We start from the raw sequence: 23,177 nt of genomic DNA, 5'->3' as shown, positions 1-23,177 counted from the left end.
TGCTGAACAACTACATTTAGTCGGGTTTTGATTTATGTAGATTATAATTTTTCTGGAGTGAATGAAACATCTAAGCATTTTTTACAATAATTCCTCGTTTTACTTTGCTGCATTTTCTATGACCTGACCCCTAATATCACAAATTGAATGGAAGCTGTGTTTGCAAAAACATCTTCCAGCTATGTCTGATGTAGTTAAAATATGTATAATCTATAATGTTTTAGAGTAATACGTGGGAAATTGTGTCATGCAAAAGTTATTTAGTTGTTTTTGATAAAGGATCAAGCATTTGAAAATGAGATTAGAAATGTAAATATTGGTTGGATATTTTTCCACATCTCAAAAACTGAAAAAAAATAATAATTCAGATGGATGGACTGTAGTTAGGTACATTTGGATTTTTCACGAAATCTTTAATTTATATTTTATGCAGTTTTTAGCTTAGGCGTTAGCCGCAAGCTATTGTGTTTCTTAGGAGCAGTCTTCAATTACTCGTTCTTTTCCTGTATGTATTGGATTGATTTGGATTTTCTAAAATGACTTCCAAACTAAGATTTCTATTTCATTACATTGACATGATAAAGAGAACATAAAGATAGTAAAGTGACATTAAGTGACTTGGCATCAAAGAGCCTTTTATGAATGGGGTTTTCTATGCAGTGTGTATATGTATGTTCTACAGTAATTGTATTAATTTGGCAAGTCAGGTCTCTTTTATTACTACCATTTGGAAGATGATGGACACGATCGTCCACATCATAGGGACTGATCCAGACTATTAACCATTTCACCCCTCGGTACCTTGAGTAGACTCTACCATACATTCATCTGGATGAGTCTATTATGGTGTACAGTGGTGAAAGGGTTAAGTGGGGATCAATGATGTCACGCAAATCCAAATCCAGGTAGGCAAAATGTTGTGGGAATAAGTTAAATGATGTATACATGTTAAAAAAGGTATTCAATGATAGCATTGGAACTTACCACTGTTCCTGATGACATCATGATGACACACTCTTGATAATAGTTTGGAAATCAATATAAAAAACTGCTAGTGCCCTTCCGATAAATCAACAAGATGGACGTATTTTTCATTGATCTGACAGCTTTTCTTTACATTGGTAGATAAAAGATAGCAATTTACAGTAAGGTTGTCTTTTCTAGAGAATGTAGGAATTACAATAACTATAGATGTTTATGTAACCAGCATATCTGGTATTGGTAGTGTAGCACTCTAAGTTATGCTAACCAATTTTTTAAATGCAGCAAATATAATATTTTTATGGGCAACGACTATTGAAGCTAGTAATATTGATTTATATAGAAGAGAAAAAGGGAGATAACTTTCCAAAGAAAAGACAATTGTTATTTTTTGGAAACCTTGGTATAAATATACATGTGGGAATGGCGATGAGATATGTATGTAAAAACAAGTGTTGCATGTGAGACTAATCTATATATATATATGTATATATATGTGGCAGACTGATGGCTACCGGACAGGAAAAAAATAAAATCCCAGCCGCCACATGTTTGTATGAGAGGCCAGCAGATTATTGATTTGGTTGTTAAGCTAGGTACATATAAAGAGGGCCGCTGGCAGACGTGTGTCATTAACACCTTTCCATATGCTCCCCTGGTTGCTACCTGGAAAGCAGTTTATCCTATAGAGAGAAAAAAGAGAGAAATGATTGTTTAGGTGCTGCTGGGTTCCAATATAATCTTTTTGTGACAGCTTGCAACACTATAAAGCATATCGCCTCATGTTGACTGCTGCTGCTGAAATTTAACGTACAAGTGAATGACTGTACATGGTCCAGTATAGTAACATTCTGTGTGAATCTGATACAAGATTGGATTTTTTCATTTGATCAGAATGGTAAATGATTGGATTAACTTAATAGGTTGATCCCATCAAATGAAGTCTAATATAGTTCATCTGTGTGTAGATGAACCGGAAGTTACAGGAAAATTAACATCCAGTACAGATAGGAGAACTGGCTTATAAGTAAAACACAAAATAAATATTACCAAGTGTGAAACTCAAAATAAATATTAACAAAATAAATATTACCAAGTGTGAAACACAAAATAAATATTACCAAGTGTGAAACACAAAATAGATATTACCAAGTGTGAAAAGCATTTCTCAACCTATAAGTAAGTAATCAATAAAATTAATTTACTAGATAGGGACCAGAGACAAAGTCATTCCGTTTCTGCATTGTTAAACTTGCCTAAGGACTACTTGTTCCTAACTAGTTAAACCAACCTTAGTGACCACTCATCTAAAACTATACCGTCAAAAATGTCTAGCTAAAAACCACCGGTCTAGAAATACCTCTTTACTTTTGATACCTGGTTAATGATTCAAAGATGCATCTTTCAATGTTAGGAATCTATATAAAGACTGTATGTAAAGGTGGCAAAATTAACAGTTTTAAGTGTTCTGTAAATTATGAATGTTACTGACATTTTCGTTTTACTGTAAAAGGTTGCAAATTCTAATATACAGATTTAAAAAAATACTGCTAAGTTAATAGAAATTTTGAATTGCTTGGAAAACTTTGAAACATAAACTCATGAATGAAAATGTATAGGCAGATTACATACAGGACTCGGTTTTCATTGATCTGTTAGTCATGATCTGCTTTACACTGCAACTGATCAGGACAAGAAACTAGTATGATTTATTCACCTGTACATCTCCTTATCTGTAGCTGCTGTACATCATGTGGTTCACTAGGATGACGGATGAACTAGTCAACAGTCAATCAGTACTGACTTATAGATACAGGTGTTGGGGGAAATCCAAATCTGTGTCGGTGTAACAATACAATGTATAAAAAAACCTTTATGAATATTTTAAATAGGATACCCTTTTCACAGACATTTTTAGAAAAAAAAAGTACTAAAATTAGATCAGTTTTGTATGCATGGGTGACCTAGAATTGATTTTTCTATGGCCTAGGTGTATTGATTAGGTGTGCTTATCTCAAACCAGTGTTATTACAGCCCATGCGTAAGTCATCTCCCGGAATTACATCTTCAGGCCAGTGTTCTTGCGTGGCTATAACAAAAAGTACAGCACAAACAAATCTATATTTCGTCTTTCCTTTGCACCTACTTCCAAATTCTATCCCTTTAGAAAATGTTCAATTAACAGTAATTACTATGGTGGATTGATCCCTGGGCAAGCGCTGTAGAGGCATTCGCTCCAATATCAGTGAGGTCTCCCAGTCCTATGTTGCATGCTATTGCATGGAGTTGGAAAGGGAGTGACTCATTTTGTTTGTCATGGTGAATGTGTAATGAATGGTTGGTGAGAAATTCCATTGTCTTTTGCTGAGAGGGTTGTTCCAGCAACAGTTCGTGGAGAAATTCCAGTACTGTGTAGATTCGGTATAAGTCCTGCTAGGAACACAAAATACAGGTTGAACAGGGCGGTGTATGTAGACATGGCTGAAATTCGGATGGTCCGACAGATATCGTTTGCGGATGAATCAGAGGAAGAGGTTAGATTTTTCTGGAAGTATTGATGTTTTTAAAGGATTAGATCATATGTGTTGGATGATGGGTGAGTCGACATGTAAGATCCTTGTGGAATACACTGTGTGCCTTGCTCCTGTTTATGGTAAAGGGATCATGCACAATGTTGTGTTTGTCGGCAGGGATATCTGCAATTGTTTTATTAGATTTTGCATTGAAAGTCTTCGGTCATGTCTTCATAACATGCTTACTTGTGGATTGCTCTGCAGATTTATTGCCACGAAACAGGAATTAAATGAATAATGCATAGAAGTATTAGAAGTATAGGTGCAGTTTCTATTACTGAACAAATGTTGATACAGTGGATATTAGTGTCTAGAATGCCAACTTCTGACCATGCTAATGAAAACGAACAGTATTTTACAGTGTGGCTTATCTAATAACACCATTGTAAATCTGCTGCAGGATTAAACCTGGCTTGTATTACAGAACTGCGTTAAATTTCGTTAATTTGGAATGTTGCTCAGTGCTATACTAGCCAGAAAATCGAACTGATTCTACAGGCTACAAAATGCTGCTTCTCATGGGAAATAGTTCGGGATTAAACATTTCCGTATAGATCTGTTGGTTTCTCTGTGTTCACAGCTAACGTGTTCCTTGTGACACTTTCCGAATCAAGTTTGTAACACAAACTCAATTTACCAAAGTTTATTGATTTTTTTCATATCGTGCCTTTTTATTGACGTCACTTGACAGACATTTCATGAAAACCTTGCACATACATCAGACTGATGCTGCAGAGGAGTGTCAAGTGTGAGAAGGCTTAATTTCCATTTCATGAAATCTCCGTAAAGTTAAGGAAAAGAATATTAGTGGTTTTGAGGATATTTAGCACGGAAAGAAAGGCATTTCTGGTGTATAGTATAGAATGATAAGTAGAATATAAATGACATGTTTATATAATACCTATAGAGATATGTCGATGCCTCTTGATACATTTATAGTGCTGGATAAAGTTTGATAGCAATATTTTCAAACTGATTAAAAATAATCTTACATTAAGTTTGATTCATTATACATTTATGTTGAGTCCAGTTCTAATTGGATACAAACAGATCATGCTGTACACTGGCTGGAAATGTTCTGTTTAATTTTTTATCTATGATTCGTAATTAGGGCAAAATTCATCATGATGGTGAATATAGGTGCTCAGTGTACTGTTCTTAGTAAAAAGGTTCTGATATATAGTAGTAGACAAAAAGCTTTGTACTTGTTTTAATTGGTTATCTTCATCTTTTGTATTAGTTATTAAAATTACCAGTATTTAGATTTTTTTTTTTAAATTCCATAAAAGAATATAAAACGCCGAAATATCTTCCTTTTCAAAGTAGTTTGTTCTATTTTTCATCCGTTGAATTTTACACTATTACAAATCTAGAACTATGAATGCTGATATTCTCTTTTTTGTATTTCAGGCCAGGAAGGAGTCCATTATCCAAAAGTCGCAGGAACGCATCACCCGGTACGAGCAGTGGAAGGCGAGTGGTAGAAAAGGTGGGCGAGTCTTGGTGTACGGGTTTGGCAGCCGTACACCTAGAGAAGTGTGTCAGCCAGTAGATCGCCGACGCTCATCGTCTCATAGTGCGCTTATACGTCGCTCTCCTAACGGGTCTGACTCGGACTCGTGGCGACCCCAGCGTCGGGCCGTGTCCGCCTGCAGCACGGTCAGGCGGCACTGCTGTATTGATATTAATCGCCTCACTGGTATGTGCTCTTCTTTTCATTAACACTGCAACATGTCATTTCTAAAATTTACAAAAAAAACCCAAAAAAACTTTGTGCATTGGGATTTTATTTTTATAAATTTTTACAAAAGTTTATATTTTATTACATTGCAATTTTGATAAATAATATATAGAGAGAAACTGTTAAAAAAGTATTTTTAAAAAATAATTGTAATTTGTAATTACATAAATTGAAAATTATTTTACATATATATCAAGATATGATAATGAATTGACAATTTGTTCTGTGACTCTGTTGTAAAATCTTCTATTTTGCCTATGAGTGAAATCATAATTTGAAAATATAAAATGTTCTTTTTACATGATACTGAATGAAAACCATTATACCTCAGGTCTAAAGCTTCAATAATATCACAGAAAAATATTTATCATAATTCATTATTCAGAAATTTCCAATTCTTCTCTGTAATGAAATACTTTATTATTTAGAAGAAGGTGCTACCCTGACTTTAGAATCAAAGCCTTGCTGTCAGAATTCTTGCCAATATTTCCTACCCAAATTTTGAGGATGGGGAGAGAGCTTCAGTTTTTCGGCATGCAATGTTCAGTTTTTTTGACATGTTGTATTTCCCACTCTTGCTAACTATCTGGTTTATTTTCTAGACGTTCCTTCAGTATGCCTTTACTTTGTCTCCTATATATTTATTTAACCGTCATATATATTCCTGGATTTTTTTACTAACACATGCGCCATTCCAAATTTCTGCTTTCGGTGGTTTGTAGTCGTAGTTTAGACAACTTGCAGTGTACACAGATATTACTAACTAGATGCATTGGTAAAAGAGCTAACATTCAGATTTATGATATGTGATGAAAACTAGATTTTAGAGTAATTTAACGAATGAATAAAATTAAAAAAGAAAATTGGTATCACACCAGTATTCTAAATTAAATTGTTTTGCAGAAAAATAAATCCCTATTAACTTACTGTATCTTGGCTGTTTAGCACAGATATATAGCCTTATTTCTTCATGAATTGATGAAACTGTTAAATGAAAATTACCAAAGTTTCAAAATGAAATTGATAATCCTTTGATTGTTAAAATATAACATTATTTACACTGATACAAAATATACATCGGTTGATTTATAGACATGTTGTATCATGAAAACTAAGTTATCATCAATTCATAGTGCTGGTGTGCAATGCTATTGAGGCGAGCATGGTACACCATCAGAAATATGCTGTTGAGATGTGTAAATCAGAAGTAACAAAATGCACGTAGTTGCACATTTGAAGATTCAAATTTCTCATGGGAAGAAAAAGTCACGTTATAAAAACAAAATGTAATAAAAATTATCAACAGTAATGTCTGTTTAATTTATGAAATTGTGGTTGAAAACAAAATGAGGGGAAAAAAAAAAATAGAATTTAAAAGCTTTGCCTAGTTTGCGAGATGGATAGCCTGGGGTGATGTCATCTTTTCTGACATTAACATTGACATGTGTTAGTGGCGGTATCATTGTTACTATATATACTAAAGGGCAGGCCACTGTGAACTTGTCACTTATCCCAATTAGGTTAGGTTACCGAGTCTACATGCTGCAGTATTACAGGGACATATACCGTCATACTAAACTAGGCACAGATGTACTTAAACACAATTTAGCTGGTACTAACATTGTTGAAGATTATCTTATATCTAATTTCTATGAATTTCATAAACTTTGCAAAATATCTTTCAATATTTTTTTTACATTTTATCTAATAAAATAAAGCACTTTTAGATTTCAAACTATCTTCACAAAAAATTATATCAGAAATCTTCTACCAAGGTGTTGTGTTTCAACCATGCTAACCTCAATTTAGTGTACAGTATTCTAAAATATTGAGATGTAATAATCGTAAAAAGCTGATGTGATATATATACTTTACAGATATACTGATAAAGAAACATGGAAATAATTCCATATATCTTATTTTATAATATTGTGTAATGTAAAGAAAAATTCAAGTAATTTGCAGTGGCATGAATGCATGATAGCAGAAGTATAAGCGTATTTATATTGCAAAACCGTTTTAATTTAACCTCACATTTGCCAACTGCTTCATCATCAATGAGCCACTGTGTATTGTAATTTGATATTATTGAAGCCTAATAATGTGATGTGCTTTATAGACATGTTCACACAAAAGATGATTTGAATTCATATTTTTATAAAAGTTCAGCAATATTGAATAGATTGCAAAGTTGTATATAATGGCTAATGCTCTATAGACAGACAAGAACTAACTGTGAAAATATAATTGCATTTTATGCATTAACATGTAACTTTTCTGCCTGGAGCTGCATATGAATCGGCACTGAGATAAAATTGTTGCATATGAATTAGAAATGATGTAATGATTTCCATTGCATTGAATTAGTATTGATGACTGTATTTTGTTGTATTAGATGCATTCTGTTTGTTTAATTTGCGTGTTTTGCCTGCTGCATTGCCTGTTTCTTGACTCCCTAGGCTACCCGGGATCTAGTCCTCCTTCCAAACTCCTGTCCGTGTCAACAGGTGCCCTATATCACTCGTCTAAGTGTGATTTCTCCTCGAGTGGAAATCTCAGTGTTCGGGGTAGACCTGCTGAGTCTCTCCTTGGTAAGCCTACAATGTCAACTGTGCTGTCTCCAGACGTCCTGTACATGTGGCGTCCTTGTTCTTCGTAGGATAGAAAAATGTAGTTCAGGATATCTAACGTTAGCATACAGTCAGATCCTGTATTTGTAGAAAGATCAACATTTATAAGGGTAAAATCTTCATCAGCAGTATCTAGTGTAGAGGGTCACTCTTCCGTGAAATACATCTATTTTTGGGGTTTGTATTTGCATCAGCAACACCAAGTGATGGGATTTGGTCTTCCTCAACTAGATGTGGTATTCAAGGATCACTCTTCTGTCAACAATATATGGTATTGTGGTTCAATCTTCATCAACAACATCTAGACTTTTGGGTCACTCTTCCTATAACATCTAGTATTACGGGCCAATCTTCTATGAACAATATCTAGTATTACGGGTCACTCTTCTATGAACAATATCTAGTATTACGGGTCAATCTTCTATGAACAACATCTAGTATTACAGGTCACTCTTCTATGAACAACAACTAGTATTACAGGTCACTCTTTTATGAACAACATCTAGTATTACGGGTCAATCTTCTATGAACAACATCTAGTATTAAGGGTCACTCATCTATGAACAACATCTAGTATTACGGGTCACTGTTTTATGAACAACATCTAGTATTAAGGGTCACTCTTCTATGAACAACATCTAGTATTACAGGTCACTCTTCTATGAACAACATCTAGTATTACGGATCACTCTTCTATGAACAGCATCTAGTATTATGGGTCACTCTTCTATGAACAATATCTAGTATTACAGGTCACTCTTCTATGAACAGCATCTAGTATTAAGGGTCACTGTTTTATGAACAACATCTAGTATTAAGGGTTACTCTTCTATGAACAACATCTAGTATTACGGGTCACTCTTCTATGAACAATATCTATTATTATGGGTCACTCTCCTATGAACAACATCTAGTATTACGGGTCACTCTTCTATGAACAACATATAACTTAGGCTTCAGTTCTCTCTCAGCTGCATCTAGTATTAAGGTCAGTCTTCCATCAATATTATCTAGTATTCAAGTTCGGCCTTGGCAAAAACATTTGTGTATTTGGATTTGTTCTTTGTCAGCAAAATATAGTATTTATAAGGGTTTAGTATTTTACAGTATCTAGCATGTCCTTCAACAAAATAGAGCATTTATATTTGTCCTCTATTATCAAAATATGGTATTGAGATTGGTTTTTGCTGAATAACACTGATATAAGGTTTTGTGTCACCTTTCAACAAATTGCCGCTTAAAATTGTCCTCTGTCAAAAAACACAGATTGGTTAATTTTGCATTAAAGAAACAGACTACATTCAACATTGTTATTGTCTAATCTACACCTTGGGGATGAATCTTTCGATTAAATGGGATTCTCATATGATTGCCAATTTTGGGATTCTTGTGTATCAGACATTTAGCCCTCAAATTTGGGATTCTTGTGTATCAGACATTTAGCCCTAGGAACAAATTTTAGATAGGTGCTCTTTTGAATTTATGATGTTCATACATGAAGATAGTGATCAAAGTTGCCAGGCATACATAGTTTAGTGAGACTTTTTAGTGACATACACAGCAACCCACCATTAGGGCAATATATTGATAGAAACAAATATTTAATACATTTTGTATTCGTCCATTATCACAACCACACTTTGATGATAAAATAATCACAAGATAATCTAAAAAGCAATGTTAAAAAGACTGGTGTGTAGATGAAAAACAAATATATCTGACATTTTTTTTAACTATTTTAGCTGAAAGCAAGGATAAATTGTGGAATAATTAGTATCATAGATTTGTATTGAACATTTAGTGAACATAAACATTCAAACATTTTATATGGGTAGGAAACGTGACCTTTCAGACTCGCATCCGGTATGTTATCCACAGATAGGATCTGCTCATTGTTTCCCACTTCTCCAAAAGCAAACTGAGAGATATTTTATATTTCTGTTATAGGAGTGAACTGCTCCAATCTTTACAGCAACTTGACATTCTGAGTTTCAATTGTAGGACAAGTCTGTCACAAATGTTTAAGATAAGAAAGTTTGTTGAAAGTTTAAGATCTGATAAAACTGTAAAATGTTTTAAAGTAATATAGAATACTAAGGATTCATTGGGACAAAAACATTGTTCCATACAAAGAGTAACATCATATTAAGATGCCCAGGCTTTTCATACTTTGGGCCAAGGCTATATCTTTGCTTTAAATCACATATTTGGGCAAGCAATATTTAAAACTGGGAAATCCATTAATGCATAGGTGAAAATTGCGGCTGGTCTTTAATAGGAAAGAGTGAGCAAGCTATCTGTAGTGTCTGGGTTTCCCTTTATGGTGAGATGTCATACTAAAACACTCCGTTCGTGCAAAATTTAAAGTACTGGGGAGAAAAGATTTGGGGGGGGGGGGATGGCATAGATATTCATGACTTGGTTTGGGAGCAGGAGAGGGGGGTGGGGTGTATTTCATTTACATACATTTTTCATATACAGTGCATACAGGTACAATTGGGAAGGGATTTACTAGTCAAAATAGTTTTAACAATATTGAATGTCTTGTGTTTGTCTTTTGTGTGTCATATTTAAAAAAAATCCAGATGAAATATGATGCATGTTAAAAATGATATGCATCTTTATTAATTCATTTTATAAATGTTATGATTTATGTAGATATAATTGATTGTTGGAAATGTTGACGTACATTTTGTCATGCAAACAAGTGTTATTATGTTAAACAGCAGTATTATGTTACTAATGTGCATGATGAAACTTATGCAAGTTGCATGCCTTGAAATATCCAAAGTCCTAGCTCTAGGTAGTATTTAACGATTATTTACCCGTTAACCACTGATTGTTATATACCGTAATTCTCCATTGCAAAAAATTGGAACGAGAATAATTCTAAGGAAACTTTCAAAGAACCCTGAACTCATTTACCCCTGAAATTTCATAATGAACTATTCCAACCTTTGAATTGGAAGAGTCCAAATGTGTCTTCAGGGGTGAATGAGTTAAGTTACTGATGAGTCTTGTGTAGATGAATGGGATAATTTTTACATGTTTTGGTAACTCTATTTTATTCCTTTTGTTCAGTTTGATAACCATAACAGGTTATTTTTTGTAACATTTCAGTTATTTTTTCTGTACTTTTACTCACTTTTATTTTTTAATCTTTTAATTTTATCATTAGCTGTTGTGTTTTCTCATTTCAATGTGTCACACATTGTGTCGTTGTGTTAGCTAGTTCATGGTACTAAACTTCACCAGATCATGTTGTCGTTGACACCACATCCCATAAAACATCACCAATGCATAATTCACTTGGTTTGAAAGTGAGTTATAGCCGAGTAATATCATAACCCGAAGTTCCCATCAATAATTAACGGCCAGTTAATATCTTATCATTGGGGTCAACAGCCTAACTTCTCACACGGTCAACTAGAGAACTGATTTGGATCGATTTTTACTTTCATTGTTTTTTTTATCAGTCAATCGGTGGCCAAGTGGTACTAAAAACATGACAAAAAAGTAACGTTGTTTGTGATGTTATCGCAGATTCATCTAAAACTTGAAAACAGGATGGGAAACAGAACATTTTGATAATAAAATAGAAATAAAAAATATTGAATATTAGCGTTAATACTTGAGGGATTTGTTGAGGTTTAAATTATTTGTAAATCAGGAAGGAGGAGGAAAACAAACAACTTTTTGATCAATAGATGAAGAATGTTTTTGTAAAGTGCATCATAGTAAAATCTACAGATCTGTATTATAGTGTAAGTTTTCTGGAAATGAAAATGTGAAATACTCTATTTGAAGCATGTTTGTGTAGCTATATGTAAATGGTAGTTTGATTAAATGAATTTAAAAAAAAGTAATTTTGAAAACCTTTAAATATCCAATATACCTCATTAATTCAGTAATTTGAAAACATGAATTTCCATTGACTTGAGCGAACACTTGAATTAACATTCAGTACTTGTACGTCAGATTCATTAGTCATAGGGCCTGGACGATGTTTCCCTTGTTTCAATCCACTTCATGATTACAGATACAATAACATTTGCCTATGTAGATTTCCCAAGATATTCTGTGTACATATATATACATACATGGTAATTTCTACACATCTAAAGCATGTTTGCCTTGCTGCATTTTGTTCCTTATTTTAGATGAATGTTGCAATATATAACTACAACTATATATATATATATATAGATGTCTGAAGGCATGCATTAAATACCGTATTTGACACGATAAACACTCCATGTATTAAAGAATAGAATTGTGAGTTGAAGTTTATGTAGCAATGAAACAGTCTTCACCAGCATTGCTAATTTTATTTAAAAAAATTGGATCATGTTTGATTTGCTCCAAATCTGTCTAAACTGAACCAGAACCAATCTTATGTTAACCACAATAGCATAATTCTTGGCATATGAAAATTTACAGAAAAGAAGTACTGGCACAACTTGAAAATCATTAACATTGCATCAGATAAGAATTAACACTATAAATATATGGTATATTATGCCGGTTATGGAATACAAGACCACTATGATATTGGGGAGGGCAGAACGTGGAGTGCTTATTACATTAAATATGGTATAATTTGTAGAATGTGACTGACTGTTTCGCTGTATCTATTACGGAACCTTGGCTTCCATATAAGGCCATCCGGTGCAGGTAAAACCTGATCGATACTGTGAAAACATCTGCAGTATATAAATCAATGAGCGGATACCACCATCATGTAAACAGTCTGGAGCAGACGTCGGTTTGTTTTTCAAATTAACTTGACAGTGTGTAACGTCAACGTGACGTAACTTTGATAAATTGCCATTAATACGAAATGGTGCATTAACATTAAGTTAGGATTTTATTTCAGTCGAATCAAGTTCGTTTCTAAATATTCGTAAATGAAATTTTAAAAATTCATGAGCATACAGGTTTCGTAATAGAACAGTAAACCATGTAGTCGATCAATAGGTGTGTGTCACAAGATTCTCTATCTTGGCAAATTTTTCTAGAAACAAGCAAAACATTATTTATTGAAAATAATTAAGAAAAATTGGATAAGTCTCTGAAATGAATATTTTATATTTGGTAACCAATTTAATGACAGCCTGAGCATTAACCCTTTCACCAATGTAGACCATAATGGACTCATCCAGATCAATGCATGGTAGAGTCTACCAGAGTTACATAGGGGTGAAAAGGTTAATGTGTGCACAATCATGTTCATGTTTTATGACTGGGAACGTTTATTAGTTTGTCAGTAATGACATGCAGTGTATTACAACTATTTTTATGACTTCATAACTTGTGAATCTTGTGGCACACATGAACATTTCTGCATATGCATCCTATAGCCAGACATGTAACTGTTACTAATGCCTAATATATACTACCTATATGAGGGAATGACCCTGACAGGGGTCAGCAGTTTAACACCCAGAGGTGAAGGACACTGCTTACAACATAACAATTTATACCCATTATTATTCACTTTATCCAGTTTTGCTCATGTTGTTTGTGAACCTTGGATTGATGTTGTCTTTTTTCTTTTCTTTTTTCCCCTTTTCTCTCCTCCCATCCCATTCATTTACCAATCCATTCATCCTTATCAACCCATCAATACCAAATTTACCCATCCGGTTACCCCACAACCAACTGGATGGGACTACTTTTGGTTTGGTTTTGGCGGCACTTTGATTCCATGGCACACAATCATCTGACCATGTCCCCATGGCAGTGTTAAACTCAATCCCAGAGGCAGGTCCCACGAAGAAACGTCGCTCTTTTCTAGCACCGAGTGGCACTCCCCCTACCCGTCCTAAGAGCACCATGAACCTGAGCACTAGGGAAAACATTCGACTGAGGGACCCCAAGACAACCCCAAGGAAACCCCGCCCAGCCAGTATAGCAGGATCTGTACCAAGCTTCATCTCCATGGAAACTCCCAAGGGAACCTCACGAAGCAAGAGCACGGACAGACTAGCCAGAGGTAAGGACTAGGATACCAAAGAAACAGGACAGTTAAATACAGCAGTATACTCTTGTAATGTAATGTCATAGTTGTTTGGACCATGGTTAACAAACTTTGAGATAAACGATGTGTTTTATATAAAGTAAAACATATACTTCCCCTTCACCTTAGTGTCGTAGACTTTGACACCTGAGATAGAATTCTTAAATTTAGTAGATGCTACCTTCTGTAGGGGGTAATGATGTATGCAAGGTTTAATCAGAACATTTTTCATCGTTCAATATTTAAGGCCGAATAATGAATTAAAAAAAAACACTTTAAGAAACTTGTATGTTATGTTACCTCTGTTTCACTTATAGAAGACTAATAATGTGGATATCTGCTGGGCTTGATGTAGCTCTGGGAATAAAAATGGAACTGATGAGACTGGCATGGTGGTAACAGTGAATACCTCAGTTCAATCTGATTACTTAGAAGACTAGTAGTTGATACAAAGTTCATACTGGTATCTGATTTTCTGTCTGTTGTAAAATCTTTGCCATAAGGGACTAAATTAATATTGATAAAGCTTGGGTAATTGCCTTATTTCAATCAGAATATCTTGTGCCTTGTTGAAGAAAACTGAGTGGATTATCCTTGTAACATTCCTCCGTCAGAACTTGTCTTGTAGACATGGTCTGGTAAATATTTCATGACAATACGTCAGGCTACTCTCCATTCTACTGTCATCATTATTTTCTCCTCAGATCGACAGAAGACACCGTCGAGATCAACTCCAAAACGAGAGAAAGATGAACAAAATCTACAGGAGAAAAAGGTGACCGTGTGTTTTGTGTAGGAGTGTACAGGCCGTTTCTGATAACCCTATGCTCCATATTAGTTCCACTCAGTCATTAAAGAGAGTCTGCAGACCATTGAAGGTCACATCTGTAAATATAGCATTTCCTACACAGAGATGAATTCAAGAATAAGCCAAGTATCCATTTTGTTCCAATTTATAAAAACTAGACCCCAATGGCATATAGCAGATACAGTATGATAATTGTCATGACACTTTAGGTTCTACTACACCTGACACAGGTGTTTGTGTTGGGTGTGTCTGGAAATTTTGTTCGAAGTTTGGAATTCAATGTTGAGAGGTTCATGTCTTATTTCCGTATGAATTACCTGTAATACGATACTAAAATTAGCTCTGCTGGTATTTCATTTCGTACACAAAGGATGGGAAGGTTTGTTAATGTAAACAATGTAGGTGATTGTGGAGATAAAGGATCAAGAATTTAAATTTGAGCCAAATGACCAATTTACATGGTTTATAATATAACCTATGTCTAGGGAAGGTGTAGTTTGATTACCCTCAGGTATTTTATTGTTGCTTCGTCTTACACCCCACATTGCCCACTTGTCTCAATATAGTGTAAGTCTAGTTAAAGCCAAAAAAGGGGGAAATCTACGTTGTCTGAATCCTTACTGTTTCTGACCTACAGTACAGTGTCTGTGATATCAGATACTATACCTGTTGGCCATGTTTTACAGTTGGTGGAACAACGCTTAACTCATTCCACCCTTTAGATCACATTTGAACCTCACCAAATAAAAGACTGGGCAAGTCCAGTTTAAAAATGTAGGGGTAAATGAGTTAAGGGCTATTAGTTAGTATTAGATTTAATCCCAGTGCCATATCATAAGAATCACATTGTAAGTGTGTACTGTTAAATTGTTAGCGTTTTAATGTAAAAACTACTCATGATGGGAAAGTTCTCTTGTTCGGCAATGCTACTGCAGTTTCATAGTACGTGTGTCAGTAGGTTTGAATGTTTATGCACTGATGATCAAACATGAAAAAAGTGCAAAAGTACAATCGGTCTCTAAAGTGAATCACTTATTTGAGTAAAAAAATGTTTTTCACCGGCCCCACATGTATGAAAATCTTACTGTTAAAAAACGTTTAAGAAATACAAAATCAATGGCAAGTATAAGCTGAGTTGATTCTCCAGACTTAAGTTTCATATTAATGAAGCCTATAGAATGTACACTAGCCCAACACAGGAGCTAGTATATGTTGTCAGGGTCAGTTACCACTTTCAATATTTACCATGAAAATATAGGTTAGGATAGTGGAATTTTTTCATTGTTTAACTGCAGTCTAGCATTCTTAATATGAATTTGTACACACTTGGGTCTGTTTAGCATTAGAAAACATGCAATTATATACTTTAATTTTATAAAACTTGTTCCATTTAGAGAGGAATGTGGGAATCTGTAGGTTTTCAAGCTTGTTAAACTCATTTCACATGATAAACATATTTTATAGGAAAAGAGAGGAAGCAGTGTAGATATACGAAAACTCACAGAAAAAAGGAAAGCTGAGCTTCAGAAACTGGCAGAAAAGAAGAAAGAAGTAAAGGAGGATCAATCTGAAGGAAGTGACCACGAAAAAACACCAGATAGGTCAACAGCACGGGTCAGTCAACAGTCTATTGACCGCCTGTCCACTCCTAGGATTGCCAAGTACAAGAATGAGACACCAGCCAAGACAGAAACAGTCAAGGACCGGGCGACGCCCTCTAGAGAACGGGCTTCCACACCCACCTACACCAAGGTAAATACTGCACTAGTCGCTGGCACTTAATCTCTGAGCTGGGTCAGCAATGATTGACATGTCATCTGGATAAGGTCATTATGCCTGTAAGAGATGACCATTTTGTATGTTTGAAGATCCTGCTGCCAATGTGTATTTTTCGGCTTATGTTGTGTGATGGTCTAGAGAAACAAGTTTGCTATGCTGTATATCATAACTGGTTATCCTTACAATACTTTTTTTATTACAAGATCTATTGTTTTATTTTGCCTGATGAAAAAATAACAAAAACAGAAAAATTCAGATGGTAGCAAGAAATGCAAGTAATCTCCATATTATTTCTGTTAAAGGAGCTCGAGTTCCTTTCTACACAAGGGAAGTGATTTCATAAAATTATTAAATTGTAATTAACAAAGATTTTTTTCAATGCGTAATATTAAATATTGAATACTTCAAGAAGATATACTCCAAACAATCAAGTCGGTTAACTCACGCTTTGTGTGCTGCCCTTTTTGCAGGGAACAAAGAAATCGGTTACAATTGTAGCTCCCCATTCTTCTCCTAGTAAGGTTAGTTCAATGCATGTATTTATCACCAGAGCAGACCCTACTTTATTGGGGGGTTTCAAACTGAAACTTTTGTCCAACATGTCTTTAATGTTATCTTTATCAATGTTTGAACGTTTTACGATAAATACACTGTATTACAAGGTGCCATGTTGGACAAAAAATTCAATTTGAAAACCATTCCTGTTGTAAAAGTTTTAATAAGAATATACAGTTTAATATTATTCTGTTATTATTTATTTCAATATATCACTTGTATGCCATTTTACTGACAAACTAACGAACATTTTTGTTTTTGATGAATCATATGATTTTCAGCATGTTTTTCCTGATTTGAACATTGTGACAAACACACTTAGACTTCTAAGTAGAAAGAACTGGAGAAAATTAGATACTCTTGAATATTACTGTGTAAAAAGAGTACCTTCTTAGTCCTGTCTATTTCCATCTGTGTTGGTTTTGTTTTGTAATAAACTTCCTTATTCTAACCCTTATCTGAGTAAAACTGGAACAACAAACTATATGCTGGCATTAAATCACTGTGGTTTGTTTATCTAGTGTACTTTCAAATTTCATTCAATGTAAGACTTTTCGGCAATATTATTCGAAAGAGGAGCATAATGACAATTTTTTAGTATCAAAGAAATTCTGAGCTTTCTGTGAAGACCACCAGTGAAAAAACGAAATTCTAAAGATAAGTAAAAAGTCCTAGATTTATTAAAAAATATATATTCCTAGCTGCATCTAGTCAATCCATTATAACCTTTATGTGATTCAAGGAAAAGGTAAAATAGGAAAACCCTTGAATTTGAAAGTAGACCTGCACATTGAGGCAAAAGTAAAATAGGAAAATTAACTAACAAAAGTTAGATAAACATGATAACCAACCATCACTCGTTGGGAACATCAATATGGATAATGCTTAAAAACACTGAAAATGAGCAGGAATCTTTAATCAAGATAAACATCAAACAGAATCTAGAAACAAATTGCCTAAACCTTTCATATTAACCTGCTTGACATTTTAATTTTAACATTTTTCAGGCTTACAAATATTGACTTGTTAAATAATGGAAATAAGGAATTGTAATAAACCTTCAGTCCTGTTTATTGCCACTCTGATGGGTTGTACCTAAAATATGGTATGTCCCACTACCCTTATACAAATCTTCAGTAACAACCATACCTGAAAGGTTCTAAGGTACTGCCATCCATAAGATACCAATATTAATTTAACCCTTTCACCACTGTAGACCATAATGGACTCATCCATATCAATGTATGGTAGAGTCTACTAAAGTTACATAGGGGTGAAAGGGTTAAGGTAGAGGAGGATCTCCCTTAAACTGCTGAACTCCTTTAGAGATGGAGATATAATATGCTATGTGGGTATGATATGCTATAGATCTAGAAGTTGTTCTGGATTCTGTAACTTAACTGTAATTATGTTTTTGACTGTACAAATTTAGTTGGTGACTCCTTAAAATCCTGTTTGTCATTCTAGATTTCTCACTTAATTTACACTTGTGTAGTCAGCAGAAAAGTTTTGCATGAAAAAAAAGAATGATTTCATGTGAGCAGTCAGCTATTTTTGTGTATTTCACAATTTTTTCAAACCTTATTCTATTTACATTGTTTGTTTTAGGTGAAAAATATGAAGATAAATCCTATAATTACATGTCATGTAATTAGTTACTGGTATATTTGAAAATTATTACTCATATTGATACAATGTGATTACTGATGTTTATTTCATGTAAGATAACTGAATGTGCTGTATACTAGTCCAGTGGCTACTAACCGGTGTTGGGTTGACAAGATAAATAAAAATAAAATAATCATTGCTTTCATTTAATAAAAAAAAGTCCTTACATTTCTGCATTTCATTATCTGATATAATTATATATATATATACACAATACTGGGTTAGTATGGGCTATAGCAGTATTAACACTAACAAGCTTAAAATTCTTCTCTGATATAATGTTAAAGTCAAACATAGAAATTAATGTGTAATTAATTAATTTCAATTAACATATTACATCCGGCACATTGTATACATATATGTATATGCATTGTTAGATATTAAATATGTCAAAGCTGTGTTTCGTAGTCGTACAACCAGCCACAATACAGAGATACACTGTTTTCCCGTGTGTATAATAGTCTTGTGTCCTAAAGTAGAAATAAAAAATGTGAGTAATGAATCTGTCACAGCAGATATAGATATTTACAGGACACAAGTAACAGTCTTTTTATACGATGATTTAAAATTATTGTGTGTCAGAGATGTGACAACAGTAATAAAAACAAACTAGCTGCTACCATGACTTATGTATGTAGTGAATACTGTCACAGTAGATATAGATATTTACAGGACGCGAGTAACAGTCTTTTTATACGATGATTTAAAACTATTGTGTGTCAGAGATGTGACAACAGTAATAAAAACAAACTATCTGCTACCATGACTTATGTATGTAGTGAATACTGTGACAGGAAGATGATGCATTGTTCCCACACAAGGATAAACATACAGGTGCTTTGTAGTATTGTTAGATTTGTATATACATAAAGTACAGGTCTGTGGGGTTCTAATGATGGTTAAATGTTCTGTGGAGAGCAGTAGATCTGTACTACATATAGAACAACTCTAGTATAGGGTGGGTAGATAGCAAGGTTGTATGTTACCAGTCTAACCAGACTTCTAGTGTTCTGTGGAGAGCATTACATCTGTACTACATATAGAACAACTCTAGTATAGGGTGGGTAGATAGCAAGGTTGTATGTTACCAGTCTAACCAGACTTCTAGTGTTCGAACTTTAAAGCAGTCGCTTAATTTACCGACTTGTTACAATTGATTGTCAAAAAAACCTATGCTACAGATGGTGTATCACCCAAGTAATTGTCACAGATCTGTGCTGACTTGTACGTGGTCTGTGACAATCTACAATTTGTAGTTCGGCAAATGAATATCTGGATTGATCTGGTTGTAAATCAAAAATGATTGAATCAGGTGATGTTGTATGTTTATGATAGCTCCAGAATGAAAATCAATTCGTGGAAAAGTACACATCTGCAGATAGAGAAATGGCAGATTTCAAACTGTTCATAATCACGCGTTGCACATGCAGTGTATTGATTTCCCTGGGTTATTCCTCAGAGATGTATTAGATTATAAGTGTTTTATTGCTGTGTATGGGGGTGTTAGAGGTGATGCTGAGAGGGAACTATAAGGGTATTATAGTTATGTGGTATTCAAACTGTTTGTTTGGTGTATTGTAGAAGAACTTGTGTCAATTTTAAGATCATATTTAAGGATTAACTTTAAATTTTTCATGTTATGGAGATATAACACAAAAAACGGAGAGTACTCTAAATAAACCGCGAGCGGTTTATGATGAGAATACACTCCATTTTTTGTGTGTTATAGCTCCATAACATGAAAAATATATTCAAGTCAATCCTTATAATTTAATCTACTATACACAATCCCTGTGGAAATCCATTTTCATTGATGGACTCTTTTCTTTTAGAAATTATTGCGCTGCTGTATCAACCAATCAAAAGCGACGTTACAAACGGCTACATCATTTTTTTACGTTATGGGCTTATAACATAAATTTTTAAGCCAATGAAAATGCTTGTTACAAGCAAGATTAAATTATTCTCATTTATGCATCTTGATTTCAAAACGTTTTAGCACAGATAGTGAATAATATATTGATGTTTATTTGCAGACAAAAACACCTAAACAAAAGGACAAAGAAAACAAAGAGCCTCTAAAAAGGAAGCCCACAAGTAAGGAAAGCAGTAATGAGGCCCTCGACAGCCCCAGAGCTTCCCCAAAACCTGCTGTGGGTGTCAAGGCTGAGAGCCCTGCCCAGCCAGAAAGTGGGGCTTCAGTGGAAGAAGTGTCTGCCAAGGTTACAACGCCCCGGTCTGTATCCCCCGCCTCATCCAAGTCCGAGGACGAGGAGAAGGCTGTCCCAGTACCAAAGAAGACTCCTGAAAAGGTTGTGAAGATCGTAGAGCCGAATGAAGAGGCAACCCAAGCTACCCCGGCCACCCCAGCACAGGGTAAACCAAGTGTAGCTTCCACCCCAGCTACACCTGCTGCCACTCCAAAGTCAAAGAAGGAGATAGAAATGGACGAATACAAGGCCAAGCTGGCTGAGAAACGCAGACAAGCAAGGGAGAAGGCAGAGAGGGAGGCAGAGTTAGAGAGACAGAGGTTGGAGGAAATCAGGTAAGAAATGCTATTACTTGGCACAGAGTGAAGATCAACTTGTATTAAAGAGCAAGGGAAGTAACAATATCCATTCTGACTCTTTTTATTCAATTAGCTAGCTGAACCATTGATTGTGTATGGATTCATCTAAGCGTCCAGTATATATTATACTATAGAAGAGCTACAGTCAGTCTAGATGTCTGATACTCACTCCATGATTCTCACAGGGGATCCCACAGAAATGTAGTTCATAGTTCTTACATAGATCATCACTGAAGCCAGAGTTGGACTCAATAGCAAATGGTAAAATCTTTCTAAAGCATCAGCAATTTGTTTTCTACAAAATTTTCTGAAATTCTGTTGTTTCATCTTATGTGATATATGTGTCTGCTTACTATTGATGACCCTGTTGTGTGTTACAGACTGGCAGAGGAGGAAACCCTGCGTCAGGAGGAGGAGGAACAGCGTCAGATGGAGGAAGAAGCCGGCAAACTTGCTCAGGAAGCAAGGAAGAATGAGGAAGAGAGGCTGAGGAGAGCTATCGAGGCTGAGGATCTCCGAAAGAAGGAGGAGGCAGAACGTCTTGAACAGGAAAGGCAACAGGTATTAATGATCTCATCTTGTATTGTCTGTTCAGTCACAAACTGCTGGGTTCTAGCTTTTATATATATCTTAAGATTCCATATGAAAAATTAATTGTGTAGTATTTAAATCACTATGTATATGATTTGACCTTTAAAACAACAAGTTACATGGAAAAAAGAAAGAAAAACATATTTGAAAGTATTTTATTTATTATGTTGCTAATAATCTGAAGTATAGAAATGATAACACTGAACACTGATTGATTCATGACTAATACAAGGTTTTACAATTTCCTTGTAATAGACAGTAATGTGTCTGTTTTGTCTGGCATGCTTGGCCTTCTTTTCTAAGTCACTATACCTGCACTATATTTGAAAGAAAGTTTCCCAATCTTTAAAACAATGTGGCTTAAGAGAGACAAAAGAAATGGGCTAAACATTTTTGAAGATTTAGTGATGACCTTGATAAACGGAAACAATGTTCATTTCATTTGAAATAGACAACATAGGTCTTTCTTTGTAATTAAAAAAAAAAATTGTGAATGTTGTAATATTTATTGTTTTAATAGAAAGAAGAAGCTGACAGGAAAGCTAAAGAGGACGCAGAAAGAATTGAGAAAGAAAAGCAAGAAAAGGCTAAAAAGGATGAGGAGGAAAGACTAGAAAGGAAGAAGGTACTTTGAATTGATATAATATGCGAGGTCAGAAAGTCAGCTAGTTGTTTACAAATAATTCGTACAGTCTTTACTTAGTAATGGAAACAGATTGGAACAAGCATTTTGGAGAGAGTGTGTGTAATGTCAACAAAGGACTTAGGGAGTGACAGGTCATTTTCATAAAACAATCTTTTCATTGTGCATGTGTACATGACCCGCCATAGCAAAAACAAATTCGTGTTGCTATGCAGATATACCCAAATATGGTGTTTTGGACAGTTTGCATGCAGAATTGAAAGCCTCTGCAGGTGAAAACCAATTATTGTTTTCTACAAACGAACACTGGTATGACAATGTTTAAGCTTTCCAAGTATTTATTTGATTGGTGCATACAGAGGCTTTCAAAAATTGGTGTTTCTTTAATTTGCTTCAAAATGGACAATTTTCAACATAGATAGCGTACAATAGACGATATTCATACATTTTAATAAGAAAGCAGTGCAGGTTTATACCTCTCTTTGTTTTGCCATATCTCCTATATCAGTTGTCGAATGAATTTCAAATTTCATATTTGCTTACTTCATTTATTCCAGATTATGAATAAAATTATTAATTCTAAAACTCTTAACAACCTTTGTCCTTTTAATACATGTAAC

At 34.5% G+C, this 23,177-nt stretch overlaps 1 protein-coding gene across 12 annotated transcripts in view; it reads left to right on the top strand.

The window, feature by feature from the left end:
• Window positions 1–23,177, top strand: part of LOC110459089 (ensconsin-like) — a 67,917-nt gene that overhangs the window by 30,956 nt on the left and 13,784 nt on the right. For 6 of the 12 annotated variants that reach the window (XM_021511183.1, XM_021511184.1, XM_021511189.1 and 3 more), the window contains 9 exons: window positions 4,965–5,253; window positions 7,755–7,886; window positions 13,669–13,920; window positions 14,649–14,719; window positions 16,217–16,504; window positions 17,002–17,052; window positions 20,791–21,299; window positions 21,704–21,884; window positions 22,435–22,539. In XM_021511183.1, coding sequence (XP_021366858.1) covers window positions 4,965–5,253; window positions 7,755–7,886; window positions 13,669–13,920; window positions 14,649–14,719; window positions 16,217–16,504; window positions 17,002–17,052; window positions 20,791–21,299; window positions 21,704–21,884; window positions 22,435–22,539 — 1,878 coding nt within the window. The remainder of the gene's footprint in view (window positions 1–4,964; window positions 5,254–7,754; window positions 7,887–13,668; window positions 13,921–14,648; window positions 14,720–16,216; window positions 16,505–17,001; window positions 17,053–20,790; window positions 21,300–21,703; window positions 21,885–22,434; window positions 22,540–23,177) is intronic. The other 6 variants (XM_021511186.1, XM_021511192.1, XM_021511188.1 and 3 more) reach the window with 6 other exon arrangements.

The sequence above is a fragment of the Mizuhopecten yessoensis genome, unplaced genomic scaffold (genome assembly GCF_002113885.1).
Source record: "Mizuhopecten yessoensis strain PY_sf001 unplaced genomic scaffold, ASM211388v2 scaffold9963, whole genome shotgun sequence".
Lineage (NCBI taxonomy): Eukaryota > Metazoa > Mollusca > Bivalvia > Pectinida > Pectinidae > Mizuhopecten > Mizuhopecten yessoensis.
The sequence above is the reverse complement of the archived record's forward strand: the minus strand, read 5'-3'. Positions and strand labels throughout refer to the sequence as shown.